At 40.3% G+C, this 14,070-nt stretch overlaps 1 protein-coding gene and 1 pseudogene across 8 annotated transcripts in view; both read right to left on the reverse strand.

The window, feature by feature from the left end:
• The window catches only part of CPM (carboxypeptidase M), an 82,813-nt gene extending 80,302 nt beyond the window's left edge, over window positions 1-2,511 (reverse strand). For 2 of the 8 annotated variants that reach the window (XM_078449697.2, XM_081796211.1), the window contains exons 1-2: window positions 2,425-2,511; window positions 1,928-2,090 (exon numbers count right to left, since the gene is read on the reverse strand). In XM_078449697.2, the coding sequence (XP_078305823.1) occupies window positions 1,928-2,087 (160 nt within the window). In that variant the 5' untranslated portion in view covers window positions 2,088-2,090; window positions 2,425-2,511. Of the gene's footprint in view, window positions 1-1,927; window positions 2,091-2,251; window positions 2,310-2,424 lie in introns of those variants that run through there. The other 6 variants (XM_078449695.2, XM_078449698.2, XM_078449696.2 and 3 more) reach the window with 6 other exon arrangements.
• Window positions 2,512-12,972: 10,461 nt separating this feature from the next.
• On the reverse strand, window positions 12,973-13,100 carry LOC132660523 (U2 spliceosomal RNA; annotated as a pseudogene).
• Between the last annotated feature and the right edge of the window lie 970 nt (window positions 13,101-14,070).

Below are 14,070 nucleotides of genomic sequence, written 5' to 3' on the forward strand. Positions count from 1 at the left end.
GTAAATGCCGTTTGCAAAGCAAAGCTTATCCTACACCAGAGGGCAGACAGCTGGGAAAATTGCCTAGTCTAGTGAAAGGAGTACCAAGAAAGGAGCGCTGGTTTTCAACGTTCATGACAACAGGCAGTGATACAGTGTAGAGTTGTAACCCACCACTTGCAAGCTTCTTCCTAATCTGAGTTATTATTCACAACACTATGTTCAACCCATGTGAACACTAGTGTCAGATTTTATTTTTACATGATAACTTCTCAGTCCTTTAGCCACAAGGGTGCATACAAAGTGAAATTAAGCCTCCTGGCTTTCACTGTTACTGTGGTCTGATACCATGTGAAATGATCAGAAGAGCTGGTTCACGTTAAGGAGATTCCCCAATTTTCCTTCAAAGCACTTTGTGCTCGAAAACATAAAAACCTGCCAAATCACTTAGTAGAATTAACACTCTCATCACCTTGTGGTTTAAATGATGACTGAACAATAACTCAAGATAGTTAGGTTCTGTATTTGCTTTATTAATATAATGAGTATTCTTAGATCTTTTAAAACTGCTCTTTTCTCTAGCCCTAAGGGAAAAGGATTTCAAAAGGCTGAGTACGTATGCTGATTCAAGATACGATTTCTCACACATCCAACATCTGTAATTTTGGATTATAGAGCAATATAGAGTAATCCTGGCACCAACTCTTTGGCAATGTTGTTTGAAAACAAAGGTACCATTACGCACATGACCCAGGATCTTTATTTTGCATTGCGGATAAGTAAATTTGTATACCATGTCTTCTTTAATATAAAAACCATGACTTTTTTTTTTTTTTAATGATTGAAAATATGGTAATTAAAAGACACTCCTTGGCTCAAAAGCTCAGAGCTAAAATCTAGGTAGAGTTTCAACACACCTTGTAAAGAGTGGAGATCCAAACTGCATACACTTGACAAAACTTTTTATTTAAGCATTAAACTTTCAGGTAATCTCTTTAGGGGTACCAAAATAAAAAGATTAAGAAATAATGTTTGTTAAAAGTATTTGCCTTCTCCCCAAAATATCTAAGCCTTTAAGTAGAACAATCTGAATGCCAATCCTGGTTATAAAATCTACCACCTGGTGACCTTGAACAAAATAATATCTCTGATTTAAATTTCCTGTCTATAAAAATGAGGTTTAATATGTAGTTATATATTTATATTTAATATAGTTTCTAAATTAATTAAATGATAAACGTGAAAATGCCTGTCCCAATCATTGCTAACGTTTATTAACCAGCAATCGTTTTATTCAAATGGATAATTTTAAAACAGTCTCTGATAGGTGTCAGAGCCATTTTTTTTTTTTTTTTTGCATAACTTTAAGCCATTGGGCTAATTACACATGACACAAATCTTACCTACTTTTAACATTAAAAGAAACTTACAGAAATGATATTTCTGCATCATTTTAAGTCACAGGGCTAATTACGAATGACAGAAATCTCACCAACAGAAATTAGGTTAGCTTAAAAGAGACTGGAAAAAAAAATGATACTAACAGTCCAAATCATATTTAAAGAAGCCAACAAAAAGGGAAAGCCGCGATGGCTAAACGGAGACTTTCCTGACAGAAGTTTATCTACCAAGAAAAAAAAAAAAAATACCCATCCCAAGCAACCAGCGCAAGAGCGCAAAAAGAACGCCGTTAATGCGTAGGACGCAATGACACTGAATGACAGCAGAGACGTTTAGTAAAATTCAGGTCTTCCTACTACTGCGTTGACAAAATAACACAAGACAACACAACACACAAAAGCAGAAAACGACCAACACGCAAGGCACCGGTCTACCCGCTTGGAGCTCCCCTGAGCAGCTTCAGGGCAAGGGGACAGGAAGCTAAGGCAGATTTAATGAATGAAAGCGAGGACCGGGAGTTTGGGAAAGCGCACGAGACGGACCCTACCTTTCACAGATTTCCCAATACTGTGTAAGCGAGTGATAGAACTGTAGTTTTGGGCCACATTCTTCAAAAACTCTTCCATCCCCTTCTGGTGGTGGTAGCCGAAATCCAGCGCAGCTACCGAAGGCAGCAGCAGCCCCAGCCAGAGGCGGGCGAAGTCCATTTTCTAGAGATGAATAAAAATAACAAAGCTGAGAACAGATAAAAAGGGGGGGGGGTGAGGGGGAGAGGTTGTGGGCGTCACTAGCTCGGATCAGCACGCCTAATGTCAAGTCTCCTGACACTACGGCTCCTGGCTTCCAAGGAGGTAAAAGTTGGAAGCAGCACCTTCGGGAGTTGGTGCAAACTGAGCACGGGCAGCCCCGAGTGCCCTCCATCCCGCCGCCGCCGCCGCCGCTTCCCGCCCCTCCCTCTCCTTCTCTCCCTCTCCTTCCGGAGTCGTCGCCGGCCGGCCGGCAGCTGCGGCAGCTGCGCGGGGCTCCGCACGCCCTGAACCTCACCCCTGCCCAGGCGCGCACCTCCACCCGCCGCCGGCAGGCACTCGGAGCCCGACATTATAGCCGGCCGGGGGAGGGGCGCAACCCGGGCCCCGCCCCCGAGGCCTGACTGACGTCCCGCCGGCCCACTCAGGAGCCGCGCGCGTCCCTCCTGGGCGGGGCCGAGAGGCGCGGCCCGGGAGACTCAGCGCCCTTCGCACCTGGGCAAACCGGGGCCGGCGCGCTTCGGGGTTCCGGGGCTGCGTCGGCACGTGCCGGTGGGCGGTGGAGCGCGGCGAAAAGCCAAGTCGCCTGTCGCGGTCCCAGGTTTTACCAGCGTCCTGGATTGGAAGCGTGTCCTCTCCTGGGCCACGGCTCCAACGAGGGGCACGCGGGCGGTTGGCTGCCTCCTGCTGCTGTGAGTTGCAGCCCTTAAGAGCTGGGCCCGTGGCCCACCTGGAGCCAAGGGATGTGGCCAGAGCTCCACGTGGCTCTTACCGGCCTCTACTGCGTGAGCCCTAGGGGGCCGCGCTCCCAGCTGTGCCATAGCTTTGAGGACTGAGGGATGCGTGGGAATTGAAGACAGAAGAACGCAGGTGTGTACAAGTTTTAAACTGCCAAGTGTAGAGTACAAGAAAATTTCCGACAAGTTATTTGGTGGAGGAGATTGACTACGTGAAATTTACAACTGGACATCACGTGGAAGGAAGCAAAGCCATTATTTGTAAATCCACCACTCCCTTCACCATTACTCCCTAGGCCAAGTTCAGTCCCCTCTTCCTAAAATGCTTCTCTCTGGAAGAACAGGGTGGTGTACATTTGCACTAGGGATAACAAAGAGTTCACCAAAACCGACAGGTGGTTCGTGGTGTGGGCAAAGACCTCACACACCTGCCACACATTACCTTTGAAAGTAATTGGAGATTGGTGTCAGGGGTCCAGCGAATACAAAAAGCTTGAAAACCACTGAGTTGGGAATAACGTTCCTCTTTAACAGATTAAAAATAGTAGTGCCCCACTCAAGACTAATTGGACAGAATTTCTCTCGGAAAGGCCCTGGAAAGGATATTTTCTAAAAGTGCCTTGAGTGAATCAAATATGCAGTCAGGAACTGAAAACCGGCATTGATTTGCCTGCCTCTTCTTTGTTGCAGATAGAGATACTATTGTAGAATCGGGCTCTTAGGAACAATGAGGCCTCCTGTGATTCCCAGGCCGCAGGGCGGAGACACGCAAAACCTAAGACTGTAAGCCAGCGCACAATTTGTGTCCCAATCACTTGCTCTGACTCTCAGAGGTTGTGTCAACCCACTGTGCCTTAGTTTCCCGGTCTGTAAAATGGAAGTAATATTTATACCTACCTAACTGAAGTTGGCAGGCGCATTATAAGAACTGTGAGGTGTGTATTCGGTAATCTAGTTTGATTCTTAAATCTTTAAATAGACTCTGGGGCACCTGGGGGGCTCAGTCTGTTAAACCCCTGACTCTTGATTTCGGCTCAGGTCATGATCTCACAGTTGTGGGATGGACCCCTCCTCTGGCTCATCACTGGGAGTGGAACCTACTTGGGATTCTCTCTGCCCCTCCCCCATGTATGTGTCTGAGCGTGTGATCTCCCTCCCTCAAAAAACAAACAAAAAACAAAAAAAAGAAACCAGATTTCTAAGAGTTGGAAAATCTTAATACGACATTGTTGGGGTTTTGAGTGGATTTTTTTTAAGTTTATTTATTTTTGAGAGAGACAGAGACAGCATGAGCAGGGGAGGGGCAGAGAGAGAGAGGGAGAGAGAGAATCCCAAGCGGGCTCTGAGCGGCCAACGGGGAGCCCTATATGGGTCTCCAACTCATGAAACAGGAGGAGGGGCAGAGAGAGGAGAGAATCCCAAGCAGGTTCTGTGCTGTCAGCGTAGTGCCCCCTCCACCCCGAGGGCTCGATCTCGAGAACCACAAGGTCAAGACCTGAGCCGAAATCAAGAATCGGTTGCTCAACTGACTGAGCCACCCAGGTGCCCCCAGAGGTGATCTTTCTAAGCATGACATCACTAACAGTAAAACCACAATAAAAAGACTGATAATTTGATGACATAAAAAATGTATACTTTCTGTAAAGGAAAACTCACATAATGTTACCAGAAAAATTACAAACTGGAAGAAATAATTACTAGCTCTTACAAAATCAAGAGTGGACAAAAGACATTTAATTTGCAGCTCACAAAAGCAGTAATACAAACGGCCAATAAACATAGTGAAAGTTACTAACCTGCTTAGCAAATCAAATAATTTATAAATTAAAAGGGCAAAGTAGTATTATGTTTTACTTTTCACTAAGATTTAATGTTTATTTATTTTTGAGAAAGAGAGAATGGGAGAGAGAGAGTGTGAGCGGGGTAGGGGAAGAAAGAGGGAGGCAGAGGATCTGAAGCAGGCTCTGTGCTGTGAGCACAAAGCCTGATGCAGGGCTTGAACTCACGACCGTGAGTTCATGACCTGAGCGTAAATCAAGAGTCGGCTGCTTAACTGACTGAGCCCTCCAGGTGTCCCACCACTAACAAAGAGTTAAAAGATTAATAGTTCTTGGACAAAATCTGAGGAAATGTCATTTTTGCTGTTTAAATGGTACTATAAATTGATACAACCCTTCTGGAGGACTATCTGGCAATAGACATCAACATTAAAATATGTTATTCCTGGGATGCCTAGGTGGCTCAGTCGGTTAGGTGTCTGTCCGACTCTTGATTTCGGCACAAGTCCTGAGTTCCCAGTTCGTGAGTTCAAGCCCCATGTTGGGCTCTGTGCTGATAGCACAGAACGTGATTGGGACTCTCTCTTTCCCTCTCTCTTCCCCTCCCCTGCTTGTGTACTTGCTCTCTCCCTCTGTCTAAAACATAAAAAAATAGGGGCGCCTAGGTGGCTCAATGGGTTGAGTGTCCCACCTCGACTCTGGTCATGATCTCGCAGTTTGTGAGTTCGAGCCCTGCGTCAGGCTCTGTGCTGACAGCCTGAAGTCTGCTTCAGATTCTGTGTCTCCCTCTCTCTCTGCCTCTCCCCTGCTTGAGCTCTGTCTCTCTCTCTCTCTCTCAAAAATAAAGATTAAAAATATATATATTTTTAAAAAGTAAAAAATAAATAAACTAAAAAAAAAAGTATGTTCTTCCTTTCTAGGAATGTAAGCTATACAGGTAATTCGAAGAAGTGCTGAGTTTATATATGTTAGGATCTTTATTAGCACCACTGTTTTTAATTATGAAAAAGTAGATAAATGTAAATGTCAAATCATAGCAGATTGATTATATTAGTGGTTCTCAACTGCAGCAATATTGCCCACAGAAGGCATTTGGCAATAGCTGGAAACATCTTTGACCATCATGACTAGGGGGCTAGTCCTACTGGCATCTAGCGAGTAGAGGGCAGGGATGCTGTAAAACATCCTACGATGCACGGTACAACGCCTTCAATAAATTATCTGGCTCAAATGTCAATAGTGCTGAGGTTGTGACACCCTGGCATAGATAAAGAATATTATAGTCATAATATAAATTATTTTTCAGCCATAATAATGGTGATGTAGATCTGTGTTTATTGGCATGTGAAGATAAATCACTGAGTGGCAAAAATCAGATTATAAAAGCAAAATGTATAGTAAGATCCCATCTCAGAAAATAAACAAAAAAACTATTCCTAACAAAAAGTTGAAAAGGTTACAAAAATGCCGTGTGGTATGCCCTGGATTGCAGTGTTTTGATTCTCTCTTTTGCATCTTTGTATTTTCTGAAAGAATTTTCTAGCAAACATGTGTTACTTCTTTTAATCAGAAAAACAAGACATTTTTATCTAAAAGCAGACCAGAGCAAGAAACACAGGAACATCAGAGGTGAATAGTTCTGAATGAACACAGTATCTAAAATTTCTTTGGACTGTGGGCACCTAGGTGGCTCAGTCGGTTAAGCATCCAACTTTCGCTCAGGTCATGATCTCACACATGGTTTGTCGGTTGGAGCCCCAGCTAGGAGGCTGGAGCCTGCTTCGGATACTGTGTTTCCCTCTTCTCTCTGCCCCTCCCCTGCTTACACTCTGTCTCTCTCTTTCAAAAATAAATAAACATTTAAAAATATTAAAAAAAAAGATTTCTTTGGACTAAATTACAGAACTGAAGAAGGCACTGGAAATGGGATATGAAGGAATTGAAAAGCAGGGATGGTAGATCAGTGTTGTTCAAAGACGCTGAAGTCCCCTGGGTTAGTGGCAGGAATTGGAACAGAAAAACTATAGCTAGGGGCTAAATACCTCAACTGAGGTCAACAAGAATGAGAAGAGAAGTGTAACTAGACTTTGTGATCTTTAAGCTTTCTTTTTTTCTTCTTTCAAAAGTTTCATAAGAAAATATGAACAACATAAAAGAAAATTTTGAAACCTACAAGTTCTACTCACCCAGAAAAAACCATTCTTAAAATAAATTTAGGTATCAAGCGGTCCTCTAATGTTGCATAGTTGTTTCTATTTCACTATTATATAAAGCACACTCAAAAACATTCTTAGAGCTAAATCTTTGAGCACATCCTTATCTTCTTAGGGTCAATACTTAGATAAGCAATTGCTAGGTAAAAGAGCATGTACATTTTTAAGATGTGTAAATATGCGGCCAAGTTGTATTCCTAGAAAATGCCAAAAGTATAATTTCAAAATGTTAAAAAATAATTCTCATACAAATACAGTTAGACACAAGTCAAGTTTTTAACTCACTATTGAGAAAACCAGCAGTAAACAAAGCTGATTTAAAGAAAGGTAAGAGAAGGACATCTGAGTGGCTCCTTGGTTAAGCGTCTGCCTCTTGATTTTGACTCACACCATGATCTCATGGTTCCTGGGATCAGGCCCAGCATTGGGCTCCACACTAGCAGAGGGGGCTTGCTTGGGATTCTCTCTCTCTCTGCCCCTCCTCCACTCCTTCTCTCCTCTCTCTCAAAATAAATACACTTAAAAGAAGATAAGAGAAATAATGTGTATACATCAGTATAAAAAAATACTGAAGTCATTCTAAATTACTGCTAAATTAAATATAAATCTGATTAATGTCATATAGTACAATAACCTATAACCTTTGGTGCTGTCTTCTTTACAAAACAGAAATTATTAGAATCTTACTAATTTTCTATAAGCAAATACCTTAATTTCTTTTTTTAAAGACAATTTTTAGCTTGTGTCTATTAAAGAAATCAAATTGATAATTAATAACCTTCCAAAATAGTAAGTGGGCCCAAGTGGGTTTAGCCATGAATTCTACCAAACATTTAAAGAAGAAATTATACCAGTTCTCTACAAACTCTTTCAGAGGATAGAAGCAGAGGGAACACTTCCTAACTCATTCTATGAGGTTAGCATTACTCTAATACTAAAATCAGATAAAGACGTTGAAAGAACACTATAGGTCAATCTCTTTCATGAATATAGATGCAGAAATACTCAACAAAATATTAGATCAAATCCAAAGAAGTGTGAAAAGAATTATATGTCATGATCAATAAGATTTATCCTTGTTAGGCAAGCCTAGTTGTGTTAGGCAAGCCCAATTGAACATTCAAAAATCAATTAATGTAATCCATCACATCAAGGGACTAAAAAAAGAAAAACCACATGATCCTATCAATAGATGCAGAAAAAGCATTTGACAAAATCCAACACCTATTCACGATAAAAAGTTTGAGTAAACTAGGAATAGTTTCTCAACTTGAAAAAGACTATCTACAAAAAAGCCTATAACACATCATTCTCAATGGTGAGAAACTCAAAGCGTTTTTACTAAGATGAGGAACAAGGCAAGGATATCCCCTCCCACTACTCATTTTCAACATTATACTAGAAGTCCTTGCTAATGCAATAAGAAGGGGGGGCGGGGAGGGAAAGCAAAGGCATACAATTGGGAAGGAGATATAAAACTGTCTTTAAAAAACATGGATCTGGACACCTTACACCCTTTACAAAAATTCATTCAAAATGGGTCATAAACCTAAATGTAACACTTACAAGGCTATAAACCTCCTAGAAGATAACATAGAAGAAAGCCTAGATGATCTTAGGTGTGGTGATACCTTTTGAGATACGACACCAAAGACAGGAATCATGAAAAAAAAAAAAAAAGAAAGAAAAAAGAAAAGGTGGACTTAATTAAAATGAAAAACTTTTATTTGGCAAAAAGATGATATCAAGAGAACTAGAAGACAAGCCACAGGTTGAAAGAAATTATTTGCAAATACACATCCGATAAAGGACTGTTACCCAAAACATACAAAGAACTCCTAAAACTCAACAACAAGAAAATGGACCAATTGAAAAATGGGCCAAAGACCTTAAGAGACACTTCTCCAAAGAAGATCCACAGATGGCAAATAAGTGTATGAAAAGATGCTCCCCCATCATATGTCATCAGGGAAATGAAAATGAAAATAACAATAAGATACCACTATACACCTATCAGAATAGCCAACATCTGAAACTCTGAAACACCAAATGCTGGTGAAACACCAAATGCTGTGGAACAACAGGAACTGCTGATGGAAATGCAAAATGGTAGAGCCACTTTGGAAGACAGTTTGGCAGTTTCCTACAAAACTAAACAAATTCTTACCATACAATCCAGCAATCCTGCTCCTTAATACTTACCCAAATGAGATGAGAATTTATGTCCACATAAAAACCTGCCCCAGGATGTTTACAAAAGTTTTGTTCATAATTGCCGAACTTGACAACAACTGAGATGTCCTTCAGTAATGAATGGATAAATAGATGGTGGTACAATCCAGCAATGGAATGATATACACTGCTAAAAAGAGATGAGGTATTAAACCATGATAAGATATGGATGAACCTTAAGTGCATATTACTAAGAAAAAGAAGCCAATCTGAAAAGACTACATACTATATGAGTCCAACTGCATGACATTCTGGAAAAGGCAAAACTATGGGGACAATAAAAAGATCACTAGTTGCCCAGATGGGAAGGTTGTGAATGGGCAGAGCACAGAGGATTTTTAGGGCAGTGATGGTGATAGATATATGTCATTATACATTTGGCCATAGTCACAGAATGTACAACAACATAAGTGAACCCTAAGATAAACTATGGGCTTGGGGTGATTATGATGGGTCAACATGGGTTCAGCGTTGATGAAAAATGTCCCATTTTAGTGAGTGATGCTAATAATGTGAGAGGCTATGCCTACGAAGGGGTAGGGAGTATGGATTTCTTAAGAGAACTTCCATAAGTCTAAATGGCATAAAGCCAAGACACAATTACCGTTAACTTAAGTGGAAGATTTTTTTTAGCATTCTCAGTCCCAAAAGATAACCTCTCTTTTCTGATATCTTAGGACACATATTGTTACTGGATGCACAAAATAAATCAAGATAAAGCATAGATGCTCACAGACACAGTTTAAAGCTACGGAGCCTTGATGCAGAGATGCTGAATGCAGTGAGTTTGGTGGGGTCACTCTTGCTGCTTGAGGTGCACCCTGTCTCTATAATGGCTTGCTGCGAAGCAAACACTGAAGGCTAATTTTACTTTTCACCTTTTTCTGAAAAAGTAAAAATCGGAACCATACTAATGTAAGGCTTTTGTAAAAGCAAAGTGCTATGATACAAATTTTTGAAAAGCAGGGGTTACCTGTATATGGGAAATCTCTGTACCTCCTTCTCATTTTTATCGTAAACTGAAAGCTGCTCTAAAAATTACCTTCAAAAAGACAAATTTTCTTGAAACTTCTCATGTAAAATGATGTCTTATACTCATGTCACTCACTGATTCTTTCCACTGCCCGCTGCTTCCAATATATCTAAGAAGGATTGGGTATTTATATGACGTCTGACTCTTCTGGTACCTCTCCACACGACACCTACCTCTTGCAAAGTAGCTCCCCCGAATCAGATCTATCTCTCCACCAAAATTGGATTTGTTAGTACTTGATAAACACAAAAGAAGAAATGACATTATGATTGAAAGTAGAAATAATAAAAGATTATTATTTTTAGCCAAGGGTATGGAAGTTGTTAGTGAAAGGCTAGATGGTTTCCATTAAAGTCCAAGATTTGATCCTTCCTCTAGACTAGCAAGGAGTGATATCTAAACAGTGGGACCCAGAAATTTAAAGAACACAGCTTAACTCAAGCATCCTGTTTAAAACAAGAATTCTATAGTCTGTGTTGTACATATTTTTGTTTTGTTCCCCCCCCCCACACTTTTTTTTAGAATTGCACATCTTGTTAATAAGCATTTCTGTAGGAATGGTGATTGCGTTTTCTATATGCTATGTATATAGCTATCTATATAAGATACTACCTATAGTATCTATCAAAATCCAAGCAAAGTAGTTCTCTTATCTTGGATGTGCAACTATAAATATGTTAGCATTCCTTTAGGAGATTCATAAAGAATTTATGATAAAATTCTAAATCCTAGAATTCTTGATGGCACACAGAAAGAAATAAAAGGATTGGGGGCACCTGGGTGGCTAAGTTGATTAAGCACCCAACTCTTGGTTTCGGCTCAGGTCATGATCTCGCAGTTTGTGAAATCAAGCCCCGCATTATGCTCTGTGCTGACAGTGTGAAGCCTGCTTGGGATTCTCTCTCTCCCTCTCTCTCTGCTCTTCCCCCACTTAATGCATGTTTCCTCTCAGAATAAATAAATAAACATTAAAAAAAAACGGAAATGAAAGGATTGAAAAATACCATTAAAATCACTAAAAAGCACAGCATAGTTCCTGGAAGAGTATGACAATATATAGCATGACTGTAATGTAAAGGCATCTGCCATTATCGCATTTTTTCATGTATCACCGTGGGAGTAAGCCCATTTGCAGCTCTGCCCCACTCTCTTGGTTTCTTCCTTTCATCCATTCATTCCTTTATGAAATATTTATTGCTTACTCTGTGCTAGGCACTGGGACATTGCCTAGGGATCACAACTGTGAACAAGACAGGCCAAATCCTTGCCCTCATGTAGCTTACATTCTGTAAGAGCCAAATTCTCCAGTAGAGAGCATCATGTGTTCTCAGAAACCTGTGATCTTTCTTGGGAGCCAATTTGATATTACTTTCTGACTCTTACTTACATCTTCTTCTTGGTGGTTTTGGCCACATTCTACACTACATAGCATGACCTTCCTTGCTCAACATTTTCTATATCTACTGACAGTGAAGCAGAATTACACTTTAATCAGATCAAAGTTTGATCCAACACTCCAGTATGTCCTAACATACCACTTGAGAACCACTGTCAGGAAAAATCTAGACAAGTATGAAATTTAATTTATTTCAGAAAGATACCTCTAGAGTGAGTGAAGAATCATGTTATATTTTTTTGTTTCCTCCATGGCATCTAGGTCGGTGCTTAGTACATGCTTGCTGATTTATAAATGTTACTCTAGAAAGGATATAATATCAATATATTATACATAATAAGCAACATAGTAAATTACTAAAAGCTATGTCTGTGGAGCCAGACTGCTCAAATTTAAACCTTACCTTTATCACTTGCTATGTGGCCTTGAGCATATTACTTAACTTCTGTTTTCACATCCTTATCTATAAGATGAGGCTAATCATGGTATTGATCTTACAGGGTTATAGGGAATTCACAGGATTGCATATATTAAATGAGTTACTATAAGCTAAGCGCTTATAACCAACAGTGGCATATTGTAAATGCTTTATAAGCCCCAAACTAAAACTGCTGTCATTATTATTACCACCTGGTGAAAATGACCAAAACAGGAAGGAACACAAGGCCTAGTATATGTTTCTGTTTCTCTTTTATTTCTACATACCAGCTTCTTCCAACATACTGCCAACAGTGGAATAGATCTTTATCAATTGTGATAATTTACTGTCTGGGAGCAGTTGTTGGGACAGTGACTTTTTCTCTTAAAAGCATGGTCTTTGAATATAAAAGTCGTACTCACTTTTCCTGCTATACTCCATGTATATGATAGATTTCAGAGAAAGCTTCCCGGGTTTAATATAAGGCAAATTTCCAAAGCCAAGATGGTAACATTTAGCATTTAATTGGTCATTAGATTGTGTAGGTATCAAACCATCTGATAAAAGGGCAGATGATAAATATACTCTTATCTCTCAGGAAACAGTGTAATCACTGAATTCTAACTTCTCTACTTGTATTAAATGTTAAGAAATAGCTATATTGTAACTATTTTTTTTTAAACCTGTATATTTGTGGGACACTTGAGTGGCTCAGTCGGTTAAGTGTCTGACTCCTGACTTTGGCTCAGGTCATGATCTCACGGTTTATGGGTTCGAGGCCCGCGTTGGGCTCTGTGCTGACCGAGCTGCCTGCTTGGGATCCTTTCTCTCCCCCTCTCTCTCTCTGCCTCTCCCCTGCTCTTTCTCTCTAAATAAATAAGCTTAAAAATTAAAATAAAATAGAATAAAATAAAATAAAATACCTGTATATTTGAGAAACAACCCCCCCCCCAACTTTGTTAATATCCCATACCTGCCATCAAAAGAAACGGGGTGGGGGTGAGGAGAAAGAAAGGAAAAAAAAAAAGATGTATATATACTAGAATGACAAAGAAGAGACTATTTGAATATAGTTGAAACTTGTGAGTTTCATCTATGTAGTGGCCTCTTTTAAACTGATAAGAACAGATACTACATTTGATCTTAGCCAAAAGGCCAAGAAGCAATAGAGGCCACTTTTAGACAATAGGCTTGAGCAAGGGAAATTGATCAAGGCAGAAGAGCCCAAAGTGACCTCAACCCCTTGGCTGAACACAGGCCCTTCAGGCAACACACCTCAAAATATCTGAAGGGCCTAACTAACAAATGGGCTATTTATAACCAGGCACAGTTAACAAAAAAAGGGAAAATTTCGTACATTGCCACACTTCCTCACCTTCCCCCTTTAAAAACAGCCCCCACCCACGGCCTTATAGCAGACAGCCTCTCTTGAGTCCTGCCCGCTGCTCCCTTGAGGTGTATTCAATAAGCTTCTAGCCCCTTTGTTCTGCCTCACAAGAATTCTTTTCACCACCCAACACCAGCTTCCACCCCACATTTAGGGGCCTCATCAGAAGAGACACCATATTTAGACACCACCATCTAATCCTTTACTTTTCGGTGTTTCTTTTGAAAACAGCCTAAATCTTGTCCACTCAACAACGGACTCCACAAAATCAAATTATAAATATAGTTAGACAACCTTCAAAACAACCCTCTTGTCTTCTCGTGATTAATTGATTCATTCAGTGTGTCAGTAATTAATTGATTGAACATTTAGCAATATGCTAAGCACTGCAAACGCCACGATGGAAAGGAGAAACAGCCTTCACTTTAATAGAGTGCATATTCTATTGGGGAAGACTCCGTGATAAACAACCACTCAATGACTCTTTTGATATGCATTACAAACCAGGAAATTACAGGATGTTGTGACACAGACTAACAGAAGGTGCTAATTGGGTTGGGGTGGGCCAGAGTGCAGGTCAGGGAAGGCTTCTTGAAGGTGTGTCTGTGTAACTTGAAACCCGAAGGAGAAATGGAAGATCCAGGCAAAGACAATTGTATGCTTTATTTTACATGCTCATGTAATTTTTATTACATTTCTTCACACACATCAGAAACAATAGTGAGATAATGGTAGCTGTTTTGTTTTGGG

Source organism: Panthera onca, chromosome B4 (assembly GCF_046562875.1).
Source record: "Panthera onca isolate mPanOnc1 chromosome B4, mPanOnc1 haplotype 2, whole genome shotgun sequence".
NCBI lineage: Eukaryota > Metazoa > Chordata > Mammalia > Carnivora > Felidae > Panthera > Panthera onca.